This window comes from Heteronotia binoei, chromosome 10, assembly GCF_032191835.1.
Source record: "Heteronotia binoei isolate CCM8104 ecotype False Entrance Well chromosome 10, APGP_CSIRO_Hbin_v1, whole genome shotgun sequence".
NCBI classification, from domain to species: Eukaryota; Metazoa; Chordata; class Lepidosauria; order Squamata; family Gekkonidae; genus Heteronotia; species Heteronotia binoei.
Window position 1 is genome coordinate 43,202,474 of NC_083232.1, and position 17,738 is coordinate 43,220,211.

Below are 17,738 nucleotides of genomic sequence, written 5' to 3' on the forward strand. Positions count from 1 at the left end.
ATTAGATGAGGCGCGAGAAGAAATTGTGCATCAACACACACCATCACCCTTTTCATGTGAATTTGTTCTCATTTTTATGTCTTGCATTGCTGAGATGAATCAAAAGCACTGAGATACCGCTTCCACTGTCAAACGGAACTCCTGTTTTTTTGGCAGTTTTCTTCTATTGTCACAGTCGACTCATGGTGACCCAGTGAGGTTTTTCAAAGCAAGAGAAGTTCAGACGCGGTTTGCTGTTGTCTGGCTGCACACAGTGACCCTGGTATTCCTTGGTGGTCTGTGTCCCAAATACTGACTAGGGCCAACCTTGCTTAGTTTCCAAAATTTTATGAGATTGGGCTTGTCTGTGCATTTCTTTGGCAAACACCCCTTGAATAATTACAGATCATTTATTCATCCTGTAGGGCAATCCTTTACAACGTGTTTTTGAGGAAGTTTTTCCCATTCCCTGACCCATGCTCTTTTTCTTCTTCTAGCCCCCCATCCTAAGAGCAGAAAAGGAAGAGGAGAAAACCTGGTACTGCTCTGTAGCAGTTGCTGATATCTCTTCCAGCTTCCTGGTGTTGATGCTGGCAGGATGAGAGAAAAGGGTGACTTTGGCTAAGGAAGCAAAGCAGTAGGGAAGAGGAACCTCTGGAATCAGCATCCTCTTAGATCCTAGCAGAGAGGAGAATGCTAATAATATTACATGAATCATTTTGTGTAAAGCAAACCTGAATATCTTTATTAGTATCCTGCTTTTGTCCCTGATGGGAACCTAAAGCAGCTTACAACAGCATTCTCTTCTCCATTTTCTCACAACTGTCCTCAATTCATTTGTGGCATCACTTCATTTTCCTCTGATGCACACTCACCTGGATACAAAATACAAAACTCCACCAGCAACTGCTGGCTGCCATGGGTGAATTACAGGGAGATAAATAGCCTGTCTGCTACCAGTCTATGGCTTCCAACTCCTGTTGCAGTATTATGTAATCCTGAGGCCTTCTGTTGTGGTCCCTAAGCCCCCCCCCCAAGTATGCACCTCAGCTAAGAGCCAAGAGTTTGGCAAGAGCTGGGCTTTAGGCAAGACCTCTGCTGGTAACTACTTGGTATTATCATCTCCTTCCATATCGTCCATCCTGCTAGTTAAGAGCTGCCTCACAAGCCCTGCTCTCTGTGGCCCTATCTTCAGAGGTGAGGTGGATGGCAATCAGAGACTAGGTCTTTTCTGTAGTGGCACTTCATTTACAGAATGTGTTTCTCCTTGAGGCTTGTCTGGCAAGTACATGTCTTTTTTTGTTGGCGCCACACCAATTTTTTTCTTCTGGGGTTTAATTAGGTAGTTGACCTTTTAAACACTATTTTAGCCTGGAACAGTTATTTTAAGCTGTCAGTAATCTGTTTTATGGTGTTTTTATTCCAGACTCTGTTTCTTTAATGCTGGATTTTGATATGTTTTAATGTTTTGTTTTGATTTTGTAAGCCATTTTGGGCAGATTCCAAGAGAGGTGGCATAATTCCCCCCCCCCCCCAAATAAATAAACCCTTTGAGGTAGGTTAGTGTGTGATTGATCCAAAGTCACCTAGAAAGCTTTCATGGCAGAGTGGCAGTTTGAACCTGGGTCTGGCACTCTAACCACTATGCCATGCTGATGCTCTGTTTGTGTATATTGTGCTAAGAAACTCTTTAGCTTTGTTTTTGTGTGACATCTTCAACAGAGAGATCCTCAGCAACTGTGAATGCCATCCTTCACGATAACACAGGCACGTGTGTTTCATATATATGCTGTCATGACTGCTGTGCTAAGATTAGACTTGCTTCTCATATGAGAACCTATAAAAAGTGGCTATGACTGTATGCCCATTTGTTATAGAAACAGCAAGAGGGGCTATTTTGCAGACAGAGTTCTGCTGCTTTGCTTTTAATACTGGTGCACCTCCCCTAAAAGCCCAGCGCCAATGTCTTGTTTTTGATATTGGAGACTAGGAGTACTCCATGGTCTTTCAGGTTCCTCCTCCTCCTTCCCATGCAGTATTCTCTCTCATTTTAGAATCTAACCATGGTGCAGAGTGAAATCTGCACCACTGTTAAAACCAGACATGGTTATTCAAACCAAAGTTTACAACCATGGTAAGATGTAAGCTAAGAGCAAGTGTAATGTTATAACTGCACATATGACCCTGTATTACGGTTAGTTCTAAGTACTGAGGATGGGGGATTTGCATATTATGAAGAAGAGTGAAAAGACTTGGGGAGTGTGTGAATCGTTGGGTTGATCGAGCATGATTGGGACATGAGGAACAGTTTTGACTTTGTGGACACAAATGGGAATTGATTGTAGGATAGTCAACAAATCCTCTTTGATACAAACACTGAGAACTGATTGTGTGATTGCAGTTTGCAGATTCTTCCTGACCGGCATCTGTTTTGTCATGCAAAGAGAAATCGAAGGGGAAATTAATGCCATAGCATTTAAAGCAGTCAGATGTTCTATACAATAATTAAATGAACAAAATCTTAATTTTTACTCCAGTTGTGAGTCTATTATTTAATATTGCACGTAATTAAATCAGCAGTGTTGTAGAATCATTATTTCATTTTCAAGTAACAGGGATAGGTATGCTGCTCAAGTAAGATTTAAGTGTGACAAATCTCTCTCTAAATGTTATTATATTTATGTATTAGACAAACTAACACTAATGTTCCTTTACTGCTGCTAGGCTTACAGTGAAATGCAAAAAAAGAGTTACAGCCTTCTAAGTCATTGAACTTCAAAGGGTATAACTCCGTTAGAACCAGTTTGGTTTAGCAGTTAAGAGTGTGAACTCTAATCTGGGAGAACTGGGTTTGATTCTGCACTGCTCCATATGCAGCTGCTGGGTGATCTTGGGCAAGCCACAGCTCGCTCAAGAGCAGTTCTCAAAGAGCTCTCTTAGCCCCACCTACCTCACAGGGTGTCTGTTGTGGGAAGAAGAAGGGAAGGAGATTGTAAGCTGCTCTGAGACTCCTAGTGAAGGGCAGGGTATATATCCAATCTCCTCCTTCTCTCTTCCCAATAAGAACTTCACCCATAGTTGTTTTCCTGTTCACATAACAATTGTATTAGGAGGAGTTAGGTGCCTTTGCTCTGTGTTCTGCAGGGGAAGTATGTGCCAAGTGGTATTTGTTCCATGACTCATGGAGAGCCCCATTTGCAATTACCACTAACCTAAAGGGCCACATTTACTTGCATCCCTGGCATGAAGTCTGCCTCTCAGGGAAGCTCTCAGCTTATCTATCCTTCTGGAGGTTTTTTTGGAACATGGGAGAGGTACCACACTGGGGAACAGTACTCAGAAAAGCCACAAGTGCCATGTCAAAAAGCCACACATGACTCCCAACCCATTGAGCATCACTGACTTAGTGGATCAAATGATCTTGCCCTGTTTATATTTCTTCCTAGAACAGTAAATCTGGTTTATTTCTGGCAGAAAAAAGCTTCTTCTTTTTTCTTTTTATGGCTTAGTTGGTGGAATGTGGTACTCCAAGTTTCAGGGAACATTTTAACATCCTTGTATTGGAGACTCTTCTTTCAAATGTTTTGTGTCCTAATCAGAGCTGTTTTTGAGCAGGAACTCACAGGAATGCAGTTCTGACTGGCTTGATGTCAGGGGGTGTGGCCTTATATGTAAATGAGTTCCTGCTGTGCTTTTTCCACAGCCCCCCCCCCCCCGGTCCTAATACAGCAGGGAAACCCACTTCAGCAGACCTGCCCAGTCTATGCCAGAAACTTGAAAGACCAGAAGGGAGTCCCAGTTTCTCTTAATGGCTCTATTGCTAGCAAGAATAGGAGACATTTATTATGGGTATCCTGCAAAGATTCAGGTACTGGCATCAGGGTATTCTGCCCTTGGAGGGAAAAATGCTTTGGCACAAAAATGTGGATGACCGTTTCTTTATTCAAAGCAGTAAGAAATGCTGGTGTTCTGCTGCTATTGTTGTAACCAAGCGCTTTTCATGGTATGCATTGTAAATGACCTTTGGAATTACATGTTGCTTGTTCTCTAAATGTTGTAGCACTTTATTTCCATGTACTCTATGTTAAGGAGGAACTTAGAGAGCTTCGTGAACAACCAACTGATCCTCAGGCACAGCAAGAAATAATTAACAGCATTGAAGAGGTCTATTTTTCCAATGATTCCTTTGATGTCGTTAAGTATGAGTTGGAGGTAAGAAAAGTATATTGCATTTTTATTTTGCTCTTTTTCCAGAGTGTTTAAGGTGGTGTGCACAGAATTATAGAGTTGAAAGGGGCCATACAGGCCATGTAGTCCAACCCCCTGCTCTATGCAGGATCAGCCCAGAGCATCCCTGACAAGTATTCGTATAGCCACTAACAACTCTTACTGTAAAGGTTTTTCCTGATATCCAGCTGGTACCTTCCCATAAGCCCATTATTGTGATGTCCTATCCTTCTCTGCTGCCAACAGGAACAGTTCCCTGCCCTCCTCTAAGTGACAGCCTTTCAAAGACTTAAAGAGAGCAATCATGTTCCCCCCTCAACCACCTCTTCTCCAGACTGAACATTTCCAAGTCCCTTAGCCTTTCCTCATAAGGCTTGGTCTCCAGGCCCCTGATCATCCTTGTCACTCTCCTCTACAGCCACTCCATTCTGTCCACATCCCTCTTGAAGTGAGGGCTCCAGAACCGCACACAATACTTCAGGTGTGGCCTGACCAATGCAGTGTACAGTGGGACTATGATCTCTTGTGATTTGGATGTTATGCTTCTGTTCATACACCCCAAGTTCGCATTAGCCTTCTTTGTTATAACAGCCCTGTGAGGAAGATTAGGCTGGGAAACTGGCTGGTCCAAGGTTACCCAGTGAGTTTCATGGCCAAGTGGAGACCGAACCTGGGTCTTCCTAATATCAGTCCAACACCCTAACTCCTACACCATGTTGCCTTTTTTGTCTAATCCTTTGAATTGGAACTTTCCAACTTTTGTATGGTGCCCCTATATATGGATTTCTGTAGGAGATGATTCTATAAATAGAGTACAGTCCTCGTTCCTTTGGGCTGTCGGAGGTGCGTTTCATCATTGGCTCCTCATTATGAATTTGGTCTTAGCTCTATAGAAGCATGTACCTGGGTTCATGCCTTTAATTTTTGGTTTCACTTATTCTTTGAGACCCCTGAGGATAGCTTGGTAAGCCTAACTATCAGAGACTCTTATAAGGCTCCCTGGCTCCAGCTTTTTGAACAGAAGTTATCTCGTGTAGACCCTAGGTGGAGGCTCTTTTTTTCTTATTCTGTAAGTGCAGAATACTTTTTAATCAGTGCAAAAAAAGTGGCCAAACCGATTTATTCCAGAGATAAGAGTTATATTCATTTTGATGCTCTGAGGACATGGTCTCCTCTTGCCCTAGGCTTTCCATCTAAGGGCAAACGTCCTTCTTCTTTAGATTCCTTGGTTAGCCCAAAGTTATGTAGAACCTTTATATATTCACATTTCAATTGCCCCTTTCCAGTGGTATTGCTGTGTTGTCTGCTAAGGATTCCTTTTTCAGATCGGCTATGTCCCTGCCCCTCCAGTGAGTGGACTCCCTTGTGCATATTCTTCTGCAGTGTCCTTATGTACTCCACTTTAGGCTAAAATGGGTTATGCCATGCCTTGATAAATGGACTGTGCTTCCTTTAGTGACATTAGAGCAAAAGGTTCAATTGCTCTTAGAAGATTCTGATTCCTGATATACTTATTTTGTTGCAGCTTCCAGAGGCTGCAGAAAAGTGTCAAAGGGAGGAATTTTTAGGCATGATTTATTGTTTGGGGGTGGGGGAGGGAGAAGAATTGAAACATTGCTTCCTAAGAAGTTCTATAGTACTCTGTACAAGATCTGTATTTTTCCTCTGTCCTTAAAATATCAGAGGCAGATCTGTTGCTTGGTAGACTAAGATACTTGGCGTCATGGGTAGGTGTTTTTCCCTAGTGCTTATTCAACAGTATGTGTGAACATTTTTGTTTGTGCTTTACATACAGAAGCTGCCTCCTGTGCTTAGTCTTCAAGAACTGGAAGAGTACAGAGATAAATTAAAGCAACAACAAGCAGCTGTAAGTAGAATGGATGCTCCCCACGAGGTCATTAATTCTTCTGCCAAAAGCTAAAAAGCTAGCTGCCTTGAACAAGAACACAGTTTTGCAGTTTCTGTGCAGTTTCACAATCTCAATTGTGCAGTTTCACAATTGGTTCTCAGACTCCTTTGTATGCAACTGCCCCTGTTTACCTGACACTTTATTGATTGATTATTCAGTTGTACCCTGCTTTTTACCTGAAGGGGCCCCAGTGCAGCTGACAGCTAGGGGAGGGAAAAGTCCACCTGTGTGTGTGTATATAAATATTAAAACTGACAATGAACAAAACAACACACTGCATCTTGGGCTGGTCCTGGACTCGTTGGCTGGCCTCTCCAAAGCCATTGGCCCAGGCTTCATAAGACCCTGAAAGGGGGGAGGTGAAGACCTAGGAAGCTCATGCAGCTGGCAAAGCTGCTGTTCCCACTCTTTCCCTCTCTGTTCCAGATTATTTGATCCCTAATTTCACATGTGAATGGCTTGTCGTAACATCCTAAAGAGTTCAGCTCCCTCTCCAGGGTTGGTGTAGTGGTTAAGTGTGTGGACTCTTATCTGGGAGAACCGGGTTTGATTCCCCTCTCCTCCACTTGCACCTGCTGGAATGGCCTTGGGTCAGCCATAGCTCTCGTAGGAGTTGTCCTTGAAAGGGCAGTTTCTGGGAGAGCTCTCTCAGCCCCATCCACCTCACAGGGTGTCTGTTGTGGGGAAAGGAGATAAAGGAGATTGTAAGCTACTCTGACTGATTCAGTGAGAAGGGCAGGAGGTGAATTTGTGGTCTTCTTCTTCTTCTTAAAATGAAAGCTGTAAGGAGAGGTTGGAGTGTACGAGTTTGTGAATAATAAATGGTCATGCAGAGTACTACCCTGCCATTTTCATACACTGCCATTGCTGAAGTATGTGATAAATGCATGACATCCTATGGGACAACCACATGTTTCTAGTGTTTCTTTAACCCAAAGAACAAATGTACTGGAGTATTTAAAATTAGTGCAGGGTAGGCTGATGGCCGCTGCATACAAAACCTTTCAGCACTTATGACTAGATGGGTGTTACAAGCAAGTTCTTATTTTCTTCAAATCAGTTCAGATTAGCTTGCCTTGCTGGCTGGGCTGCAGTTTGGGACTTTGCTTTGCTTGAGTTATCTGAATTGCTTTATTGAGCCATCCCTTGAATTGTGTAGGCATTTCTACTATGTTTGTGTATGGGGCATTGCTGTGACGAGGGAGGTAGAGAATCCTGCTGTTTGCGGGAAGCACACCAGACTCTTTATGGCATGGGTTGACTGGCAGAACAAATGTCTTGAGACCAAGATGGAAATGTAATTAATTCTGTGCCCTTTCTTGCACTGTGCATGATTATAAGACAACATCAAGATGCTTATGCAGCTCAATGCTAGCTAAGCACAAGATGTAAGTGCTTCATTTACAGGAACATTCAAAGAACAGGAAGACGAAAGCTTATTCTGCACATTAAAGGAAAAATAATAAATTATGAGTAGCATGCAATTAGTAATTGCTGTAGTGTGTAAATTGTTTCCAGGGTAGGACATTTATTTTTAAAAAGTGAGTTTATTTAAATCTCCTTTAAAGGTGAATCATTGATGTTTTTGCACTAATAACAAGGTAAACTATATTAAGCTTCATTGTCCTGGGTTGTTGTGATTTTTATTTAATTCTGCTCTTCGGGAAAGGGGTAGGAGATTGTTTTCAATATGACTCCTGATTTCCAGATAGAGTCTATAATTCTGCTTGTTTTTGCAGTTTAGTGAAGTGTGGTCATTGTTTACCTCTTAGACTTGCAAATGCTTTAATGCAATGAGGTTAGTGTTGATGATGATTTTTAAAAAAAATTATGATGCAACTGGTGCTTTATTAAAATTTCTGATGTTCTTCAATGTACTTGAGGCAAAATTGTTTTGCTCAAATTCCATATTTCCCATGATTTGTGTCCCTCATCTTAATATTGTTTTTTTTAAGGTATCTAAAAAGGTAGCTGACTTGATACTTGAAAAACAGCCTGCCTATGTCAAGGTAAGGCATTGAACAGGGTGGTGATGTATTATATTATCTATTAAGTGCTATGCAGAATGTGACTTGAACATATGAACATATGAAGCTGCCTTATACTGAATCAGACCCTTGGTCCATCAAAGTCAGTATTGTCTACTCAGACTGGCAGCGGCTCTCCAGGGTCTCATGCTGAGGTTTTTCACACCTATTTGCCTGGACCCTTTTTTGGAGATGCCAGGGATTGAACCTGGGACCTTTTTACCAAGCAGATGCTTACCAAGCAGATACTCTACCACTGAGCCACTGTTCCTCCCCAATAATAACATTTAATAACTTCCATTAGCCACAGTTGTGCATGCTGTAATGACTGTGAAATTGTTAATCTCAGAAATCTGAGGCACATCAAATCTGAAAGTTATGCTTGATCCTAGCAACAGAGCACTTGAGCCATCAATATAAAATTACCAAAAATATTCTTGATGAACAAACCATAATTTTTTTTCATTGGCCTAGTGTTAGCTACAAAATATATAAAGGTGGAGAAAAGTAACTTTTGGGGTGTAGAACATCTGTATCTAAGATGACATTTAATGATGGGATTGGACATACCCAGAAATGTTAGTGTGTTGGATAGATCATTGGCTGTTTACTTCACGAATCTCAACAGGTTTTGGACTGAGCGCGCTGAGAATATCTCAGAGGAGAACAAAGGGAATCAAGTACTTCCCCCAAGGCAACTGGGTACTAAGTCTCTTTACCTTTTTAGTAGTTGTGTGGAAAAGAGAACTTAGGCATCTGCTACAGTTCTTACTCTTCATGTTCTGATGCACCTGCCAAAGATATCTCTTCTACACTCCTCTATAGGAGCTCACAGTATCTCCCTAATATATGGAATCCTCTTTCTTTGTCCATCCAGTCCTGTTTTCCTGGCAGGCGTTTTGCTAGAAAGGGGATAGGCATCTCTTGGGGCTAGGGGATGTTAAGTAGTACAACTCATCTTGGTAGTTAGTGAGATAAATACTATAGTTAGAATTTTTAAAAAGTGTGTGGTTAGCTTTTCTCTTTCAAGTACATCTTATTTCTGCCAGTTGCGAAACTGTAATGTGGAACTTAGCCTTTAGTGTTTTGCACTATTGGCTTTTAAATGCTTTTATTTCATAAGAGAGTTATTACCCTCACATAAAACGCACAAAGTAAGTATTTAATGTTAATAGCTGCAGCAGTGGAGCATTTTTTAAAAATAGTACTCTACTTAGATTTACACATGTGCATGACCGCCTAATGGTTTCTAAGGGATTGTTAAAAAAAACTATCATGGTAAAGAGTGCTTTCTGAAAGTCAAGTGTGTTTTTATCTGATTTGAGTTGAAATGTGTCAAGCATATTATAAGCATGTATTGATTCTTGATGAGAAAATTGTGTAGTGTTCCTTTGGCATGGAAAGAATGAGCTGGAAGTATGACCAGTGAAACATTGCGATTGTCATCCGCTACCAGTGGTAATGAAACCTGGTAGTCTCCTATTAAAAATGTTTTCTTAGTCTTCTCATCCTTAATATAGTTTGGGGACCTCTGCTTTAGAAAATTGGGTCTGCCAGGACATGGGAAGAACTCTAGTCTCTGGTGATGATCTGACCACACAATACTTGCATGCATTCAATGGCATTTTGGACTTTTTAGAGTCCACAGTTTCAAAAATAGTTTGCCATGGGATTTAGAAAGATGGAGATTGCTGTTTGAGGAATCAAAACGCAAAAGCTCTGTGATGCTTTTTCTTAAGACCCATCAACATAACACAAAAGTAAGCTTTTGAGTTCTCCAAAGCTTGTTTAACGGGCTTCATCCTTACATAAACAATACTAGTGGCTAAGTTTAATAGGTGCAGTAAATATGTCAATGTAAACCATATAGTGGTAGCAGTACCTAGTTTCATAGATGCTTTTTCCTTGAGCTGAAGACTCATTATCTTGCTGGCAACAGAAATTAATTTCTGATAAAACATGAGACATTGAGGAAATTGACAGATCCATTCATTGCCCTATATTATACCATTATAATTCCTTTGCTGTTCAAGGCCCACACTTAGTACCCTGGTATTTACTTGTTAACATGTTGGTCCAAACGTTTTTTTTAAATAATGCACTCATGTGAATGAAGAATAAGTTTGTAAAGCATCACCTTTTTTTACACAATGGTTTTCTATCCTTGGGTAAATTTAGATGGTGTTGTGTTTTTGTAGGAACTTGAAAGAGTGACATCATTACAAACTGGCCTTCAGCTAGCTGCAGTCATTTGTACAAATGGAAGACGGTACAGTGACAATTTTTACTTAACTTTATTATTAACTACTTTTATTTGTTGTAATACCATTTTTCTTCACTATATCTGCACTCTGTTCCATGCCCAATAGGCAATGCTTATTCAGATCTCTGTAATCCTAGTTCTAGTACACTGTTTATTAGATGTGTCTTCATATTGATTGCATCCGCTTACACTGTGTAATAGCTTTGCGTTGTAGTGAGAAAGATGGGCTATAAATATTGCAAACAAATTATTGAGCTGTGTGTTTCAGTGTTCTGACAAAAAAATTGACATATAACTTCATTTTTTGTGAAGTTAAGTCCTGTCCCATGAGCTCAAGATGGCATGCGTGGGGATCTATCCTATCGTAACCTCACAATATTGTGTCACAGAACGCCCCAAATGACTTGTGGATGTCATTTTGCTTTGAGTCCTCTGAGCAGTTGAGACATTCTGCTGCTTTCCTGGGTCTCTGCCTGACATTGCACCACTTCCTGAATCCACCCAACTCCCAGAGGGGTTCTTCATTTCTCTGTGCTATCATCAGTGCCACCAGCTGTTTTGAACACATCCTGCCAAGAGGATCAGCACTCCATCCATGTCACCATTTGTAGGCTGTGCTTTTATTCCCCATGACTCCAACTTGCTCTGATTAGTTCCTGCAGGGGCAGTTTACCATGCTTGTGCACTCCAGGGATCTAACGATTTGTTGACCAAGCACTTCCTTTCTCCTGATGCATTTTCAATATGGAGTTTGAGTGGGGCTTAACATGATTATGGAGAACAAACTTTCAGAATTTTATTAAAAATAAAATGGCCTTACACATAGTCTGCACTGCAACATATTGAGCAAGTATTGAGTATACAAATTGAGGGTGCATATGCACATTCCTCTGTCTCTCCTCTAGATACATGGTTCTTGTTGCTCTAGGATAGGCTACTTCCTCTTAAGTTTACAACATTCCACCAGTCATCCATTACCTGAGTCTTTGCCCAGGCTGCCTGCCCCGTGACAGTTCCACAGGTTAATGGCAGCCATTGAGATGGACCCTGGTTTGTGAGAACTCCTTCCTGCGCATTATCTGCATGTGGAATCAGTCAAAGTGGACCTTTTCCCTCTCATATAATGGGAATTTATCTCCTCTTTTTGCCTTGGGTTAGTCTTTCTCCTCCTGTGTTTCCTAGCATTTACGAGAGCCATTGACAGAATGGTGGGGGGATGCTTCACAGCAATTAATCTTTCTCCCATTTCCTGTTTTTTTACCAACAGAGAAGCTTGTTGAAATTAGTGGGGTTTTTGCAACCACCAGACTCCTCAAAATGTGATGTAGCCTGAAGTGGAGAGCATTTCTCCATACCCTGGGGAGCGGGGCTGGGGGAAGAGTATGACCAGTCCAGAGTCAACCAACCAAATTTGTTGCTGAGCAGTGATGTGAATCCAGTTCTTTAGTCCAACGTTTTGTCAAGTTATTATACTTGTTTTCTTAATGACTGAAAAAATCTCCCTGTTCCAGCAGTTTATTAGAGTGGTTAGACCCTCTGGGTTTGGGTGCACATATTTAGTGTTCCACTTCCAAATGCCATTGGGTTAACTTAGCCGTAGTGAGGCAGGAACTTTTTGCGCAGAGCTCTTCTAGGCTTCTTCTATTAAATGACCTTGCAAGCCAGAAGCCCTGTGCATACATTGTACCGCAGGGTGGGCAGCTTGTGTTTTGGTGGAATGCTGTTTGAATGTGCTAAATAAATTCATTTGTCTTTAGGCTTGGGGCTATTGTTCATTTGTCCTGTATTTTATATTGGGAACAATCTTTGATTCTGACACTGAAATCTAATCTGTTACTCAGACTTTGACTTCCATGATGACTAGTTTTACTTTTGTTCTCCCCCCCACCCCAATTCTTGACTCCTGCAGACATTTGAATATTGCAAAGGAAGGTTTTACTCAAGCCAGTCTGGGCCTTCTTGCAAACCAGCGGAAACGTCAATTGCTGATGGGGCTGCTCAAGTCTCTGAGAACAATAAAAACCTTGGTATGAACAGCATGCGTCTGGCTATCTATCAAGGCAGCTTAATTTTAAAACTACGTACTTGCAGTGACCAGTTTCTCTTTTTTTAAAAATTTCAGCAACAGACTGATGTGCGTTTAAGTGAAATGTTGGAGGTAAGAATAGTTCAGCCCAGGACTTAATTGTTTGTGAAAGACTCAAATTTTCTTATTAAACATTCTGACTGTACTAAGGACTAATAGCAGCTTATAGAAGGATGCATGTGTGAGATTTGCTGGGGAAATGGTGCAGAAGCTGAGAGAGGGTTCAGTCCCTCTATTTCCAGGACTGCAGCCTTGATCCAAATCATAACTCTCACTCCCAGCTGCTTTTTAACAGAAAATGCTGGCTGATCCATTCATATAATTTTTTTTGCAGGTTGGGTGATTTGGCTTTCAGTTTCTTCCTTTATTTAAGAAAGGATTTTCCTGGGAGAGGAGAGGTGGATGCACTTCTCCCTACTTGCCCACAGCTGCACAGAGAAGATAGTGTCACAGGTTTTCTTCCAGCAACAGCTGAAAACTCACACATGGCAGAGCGCCTGCCTTTGTGTAACTTTAAATGCCACTCAGCCTCTCAGGATGGTGCACCTGCAGGCCAGTTATAGCCAGCTTTCTGACCCATTCGTGCATGTTGCACTTAGCACAACTAACCAGAAAAGTAGTCTTGTGCAGATGAGCTGCCCCTGTTCACACACCTTGCTAGCTGTTTGGGTGAAAGAGGATTTTATGTGTGTTTGTTTCTCAATATTTTTTTTATTTCCCTCAGGAGGAGGATTATCCAGGGGCTATACAATTATGCCTCGAGTGCCAGAAAGCAGCTAGCACATTCAAACACTACAGTTGCATAAGGTAGGATGACAGATGTTCTCTGGCGCACCTCCCATTCTTCTGTTACAGCATGGGCTGAGAAGGAACATGCAACACTTTAGGGAGTTGCTGGCTTAATTTGAATTTGTTGTGCCATTGTTGTTGTAAATTAATTTTCTAGTTAGAAAGACAGGTATAGCTTTGGTTTTTTAAGGCTCATAAAGTGCAATTTAGTTTATGAAATTTCCTGAACGCGTGTAGTGGCTGTTATTAATGCAAATGCTACATGCTTCTAAGCAGCTTAATAGGTACACTGGATAGATTTTCTCTTTTTTAACATTAATGCTGTTTTGTGCTGAAGGCAGAGGAGTGTGGTGCTGCATAATGCATTTGCTTGGGTAGCAGCTTAAGGCTCTTCTTTGTTCACAGTGCCATGCAAAATACTCAGAAAAAAGCAAAAAATAACCAGCCCATTCTGGGAAGAGCCACAGAGATCTGATCCAAACCAAGATTCTTTGCCCATATGGAGACTGTATTCTTCTCTTTTTGACAAGGAATGCTCCACATGTGCATGAAGTTCATGATACTGTGTGTCTGCAGCATCTCTCCCAATTTAACATAGAATAGGATTGCCTTGGATGTGAATGGAACTCCTTGTTTCCTGGAGAGCCCTGCAAAGCAAGAGAAGCAGAGTACTTTGGGGCTGATGTTATAAATTAACATGATTTTTTAAAAAAGGATCAAATGACCAGGGGACATAACAGTCTTTGTTCTGGTCATGCTGGGAAAACCTAGCATGATCTGAAGTGGAAATCTAGTAGTGTGTAAAATACTAAATTTGCAGTTCAACCCTGTCTATAAGTTTGCATGGTATTTGCCTTTCATTTCATTTTATCTGAAGAAGTGTAGTTGCACACGAAAGCTCATACCTTGAGTAAAATTGTGTTGGTCTTAAAGGAGCCATTGGATTCTCACTGTATTCAGGTTGAGCTAGTTTCCAATTAGAGAAGAACAGTGGCTGGCAAAATCTTGCAGGGTGTGAGGCTCCCATGCTTGATAGGGCAAGTTCGTCACTGCCTGACACAGGAGTTTTGAGGGACTGTTGGACTCTGCGCTGTTGCTGGTTGGCGCAGTGGGGAAAAGTGCCTTGCCCTGAAATTGTCCCCTTTCTTGGACTCAGCTGACCTAATCATACAAATCATGTTCCATCTCAAGGTTGCTGTAACATGCGCTACAGGCTGTTGCCCTTGAAGACAATTTGGAAGCTCCAGTTAGTGCAAAATTTAGCAGCTCGCATACTGTTTGACCATGTGAATACATGCACATATTATTCTTGTCTTAAGAAGACTGCACTGGCTGCCTTTATGCTGAGTTCAGTTCAAGGGGCTGGTTCTTACCTATGGCCTCTGGGCCCTTCAGGACTGCCTTTTCTGGCATGTACCTATGCAGTAGCTCTGCTGGCCAGGAATTGCTTGCCGTATTCCTTCCTGCAGGTCGTTAGAGGTGTTACCTGTTCTAGAGTGTTTTGGAGGCTGTCCTTCGATTGTAGAGTCGCCATCTGGAACATGTTAAGGTGGTGTCCAGGTTGTTAAGATACAACAAAGGTTTCAAGACTGACTTGTTTAGGAAGGCTTTTCAATTCAATATGTGGATTGTATTGCTGAATCACTGGTAGCCATCAGAATGTATTATTTTTATTTACTTTGTGCATAGATTTGTGGTTAATGTTGTGTTTTGATGATGATGTGATGGCTTGTTCTAGTTAACATTGTAACTTGCTTTGAGTCTGTAACTGGACAAAGACAGTGTTCAAAAATACTTTAAATAAATAAAGTTAGGATACTGGAAGGCTTCTTTAAAGCCACAGAACCCTGGGAGAGAACAGGGGGAACTTCCTGGCAAAGGAGAAGAGAGTTTTTCATGCATTGCTGCTTCTGGTTTCTTTTCAGGAATATCTCTGTCTTCAACCAATGGATTAATTTTTAAAATCATTTCTCTGATTTATAGACTTTCCTGGTAGAATTTTTAATCTGGTGAAATGCGTTATTTGCATGGTGTAATCTTCTCTGACTGTAATCAAGCCAATTATTGAAAATGTGTCCCATTTGCAGAATGTATTACAATTGTGTACAGATTTATTGCATAATTTTTTGAGCCTTAAGGTGTTTGAGCCTTATCTGCTTGAGCAAGCTGCTCAAATTGGTTGCCATTTTTCATTCACAGTCCAACATATTCATACAATGAGCATAATAGTAATTTACTTCACAGGGGATTAAGGAGATAAGGAGAACCCCTTAGTCAACCTGAGCTTTGGGTCATAGCAGATATCTAAATGCCTGTTTTACTCCTAATAACTTAGCTTTGACTTCATCATTTAAATTAATCACTGCTAATCCTAATTGTCGTGAGAAAATTAAAATGAGACATCTTGCTAGAAAAGTTATTTACCAAGTGTGCTCTTTTACTTTTCCTACCTGCAGAAAAGCATGATCTTTGAATAGCTGGGTCAGGGCGGGGGTTCCCCAGAAGAGGCAAGGGGAAAACTGTAAGATGTTGGCAGTGGCAGACGTTGGCAGCATTCAGATATGAAGCAGCCATAATTAGTTTTGTTCATGTGATTGAGCTCAAAATCCTTGGGCTCACATACTGCTTCCTACCTTCCTTTTCACACAGAGCCAGAAGTGAATGTAGGCAGAGCCTTGCAAGATTGAGCTAATGATCCAGTATTTCTACCCCCTAGTGGACAAACAGCTCTCATGGAATGGGCAAAGGAGGCACAGCCTTGCCTTGTTGCTCCTGACCAGCAGTTGGCAATGAGAGGTATTCTGCCTCTGAAGAAGGAAGTCTTATTCAGCCTTTATGGATCTGTTGAGGGTATGTTTGGAGTTCATCCCTTGCTCAGAGACTTGAGCCTTAATTACAGTTTAACCCTGGTTTGTGGCAAAAAGGAAACCCCAGTTAGTTTGGGAATTCATGCATCTCAACAAATTGTGGTTGAATCAAATGGTTCCTAAACTCCCTTTTACATGTGAGAGGAGGAAGAAAGGAACACTCAGCCCAAGGATTTGGGGCTCTTTCATGTCACGCATAGGGGCTGGTGTGTGAATTTGTGTTTGAGGAAGAAATGGTCCGAAAAATCTGAGGTAAATTAAATGTTTTCGAAAACTTTATGACAAATAACAGTAACATGGAAATGTCTGATAATGAAAGGGGAAAGCACACAGTGCTTTTAGTGCCTTCTTAAGCCTTGGCAGTGGCCAATGTTAATCCTAGTAATAAGAATGAGACAGGGGAAAACATTTGTGAGTCGAATTTTGCATATTTCTTAATTTAGATTTTTAGCAGACTATAGAAGAACAAGAATACCTATTCCATAGGCCCTGCTGGCATTCAGTTCATTAATCCACATCTTAATTATTGATTGTTATGTGGATATTGATATTTATGCTTTTCAGATACTGAGCTAATGTTCTGTTAAGGGAAATTGTACATCAGCTTAATATGGGATTTAAAAGAATCTGCAAAACCAAAAGTACAAATCCGTCCTATTGAGGAAAACAATACAGATATATCTAATTAAAGCCTGGCCAAGTGGCCACATTGGCCTTCCCTTCTCAGGCAGCCAACTCCCTGCTGGAGAAGAGAGAAAAGAGAACATGAAGCTTCTGTCCACCTGTGTATCATGTTTTTTTGTTAGTGCTGTTGGAGAACTAAAGGTGGAGTTATTTCTGTCCCCCCAGGGCTGGATCTAGGGGGGGGGGCAGAGAGGGGTGCTTGCCGACAGAGGGGGGGCATCAAATTGGGTAAGGAGTCCATTGTGTTCTATGGGACCATAAGATAGAATGGCCCAAGAGGGGGTGCCATTTTTTAATTTTGCCCCCCCTCAAAAAACATGTAGATCGGGTCCTGCTGTTCCCTCCTCTCACTGTTTCCTCTTTCCCTTCCTTGAAAGCCTCTTGTTCTTGCCTCTTTATCTCCAGAGCCAGTTTGGTGTAGTGGTTAAGTGCGCAGACTCTTATCTGGGAGAACCGGGTTTGATTCCCCACTCCTCCACTTGCACCTGCTAGCATGGCGTTGGGTCAGCCATGGCTCTGGCAAAGGTTGTCCTTGAAAGGGCGGCTGCTGTGAGAGCCCTCTCAGCCCCACCCACCTCACAGGGTGTCTGTTGTGGGGGAGGAAGGTAAAGGAGATTGTGAGCCACTCTGAGACTCTTCGGAGTGGAGGGTGGGATATAAATCCAATATCTTCTTCTATCTTCTTCTTCTCCTTCCTGTCCACTACCAGCTCCAGTTTTCTGCCCTTCTCTGTCCCTGGAATCTTCTGCTTGGGAAAACTATGCCTTAGCTGCACAGTGTTAGCTGCCAGGGCAGGCTCAGTTGCACGCTTAGAAACCAGCAAGGACTTATGGGGGGCACCCTACTTTCCCTTGTTTCACTTCCCCTCCACCTGACGAGTTCCATATTCTTATCCTTCTTGGCTTCC

At 41.7% G+C, this 17,738-nt stretch overlaps 1 protein-coding gene across 2 annotated transcripts in view; it reads left to right on the forward strand.

Moving 5' to 3' along the window:
* The window catches only part of VPS50 (VPS50 subunit of EARP/GARPII complex), a 98,613-nt gene that overhangs the window by 12,951 nt on the left and 67,924 nt on the right, over window positions 1-17,738 (forward strand). For both annotated transcript variants that reach the window (XM_060248504.1, XM_060248506.1), the window contains 7 exons: window positions 4,069-4,191; window positions 6,002-6,073; window positions 8,071-8,124; window positions 10,341-10,411; window positions 12,315-12,432; window positions 12,528-12,563; window positions 13,216-13,298. In XM_060248504.1, coding sequence (XP_060104487.1) covers window positions 4,069-4,191; window positions 6,002-6,073; window positions 8,071-8,124; window positions 10,341-10,411; window positions 12,315-12,432; window positions 12,528-12,563; window positions 13,216-13,298 — 557 coding nt within the window. The remainder of the gene's footprint in view (window positions 1-4,068; window positions 4,192-6,001; window positions 6,074-8,070; window positions 8,125-10,340; window positions 10,412-12,314; window positions 12,433-12,527; window positions 12,564-13,215; window positions 13,299-17,738) is intronic.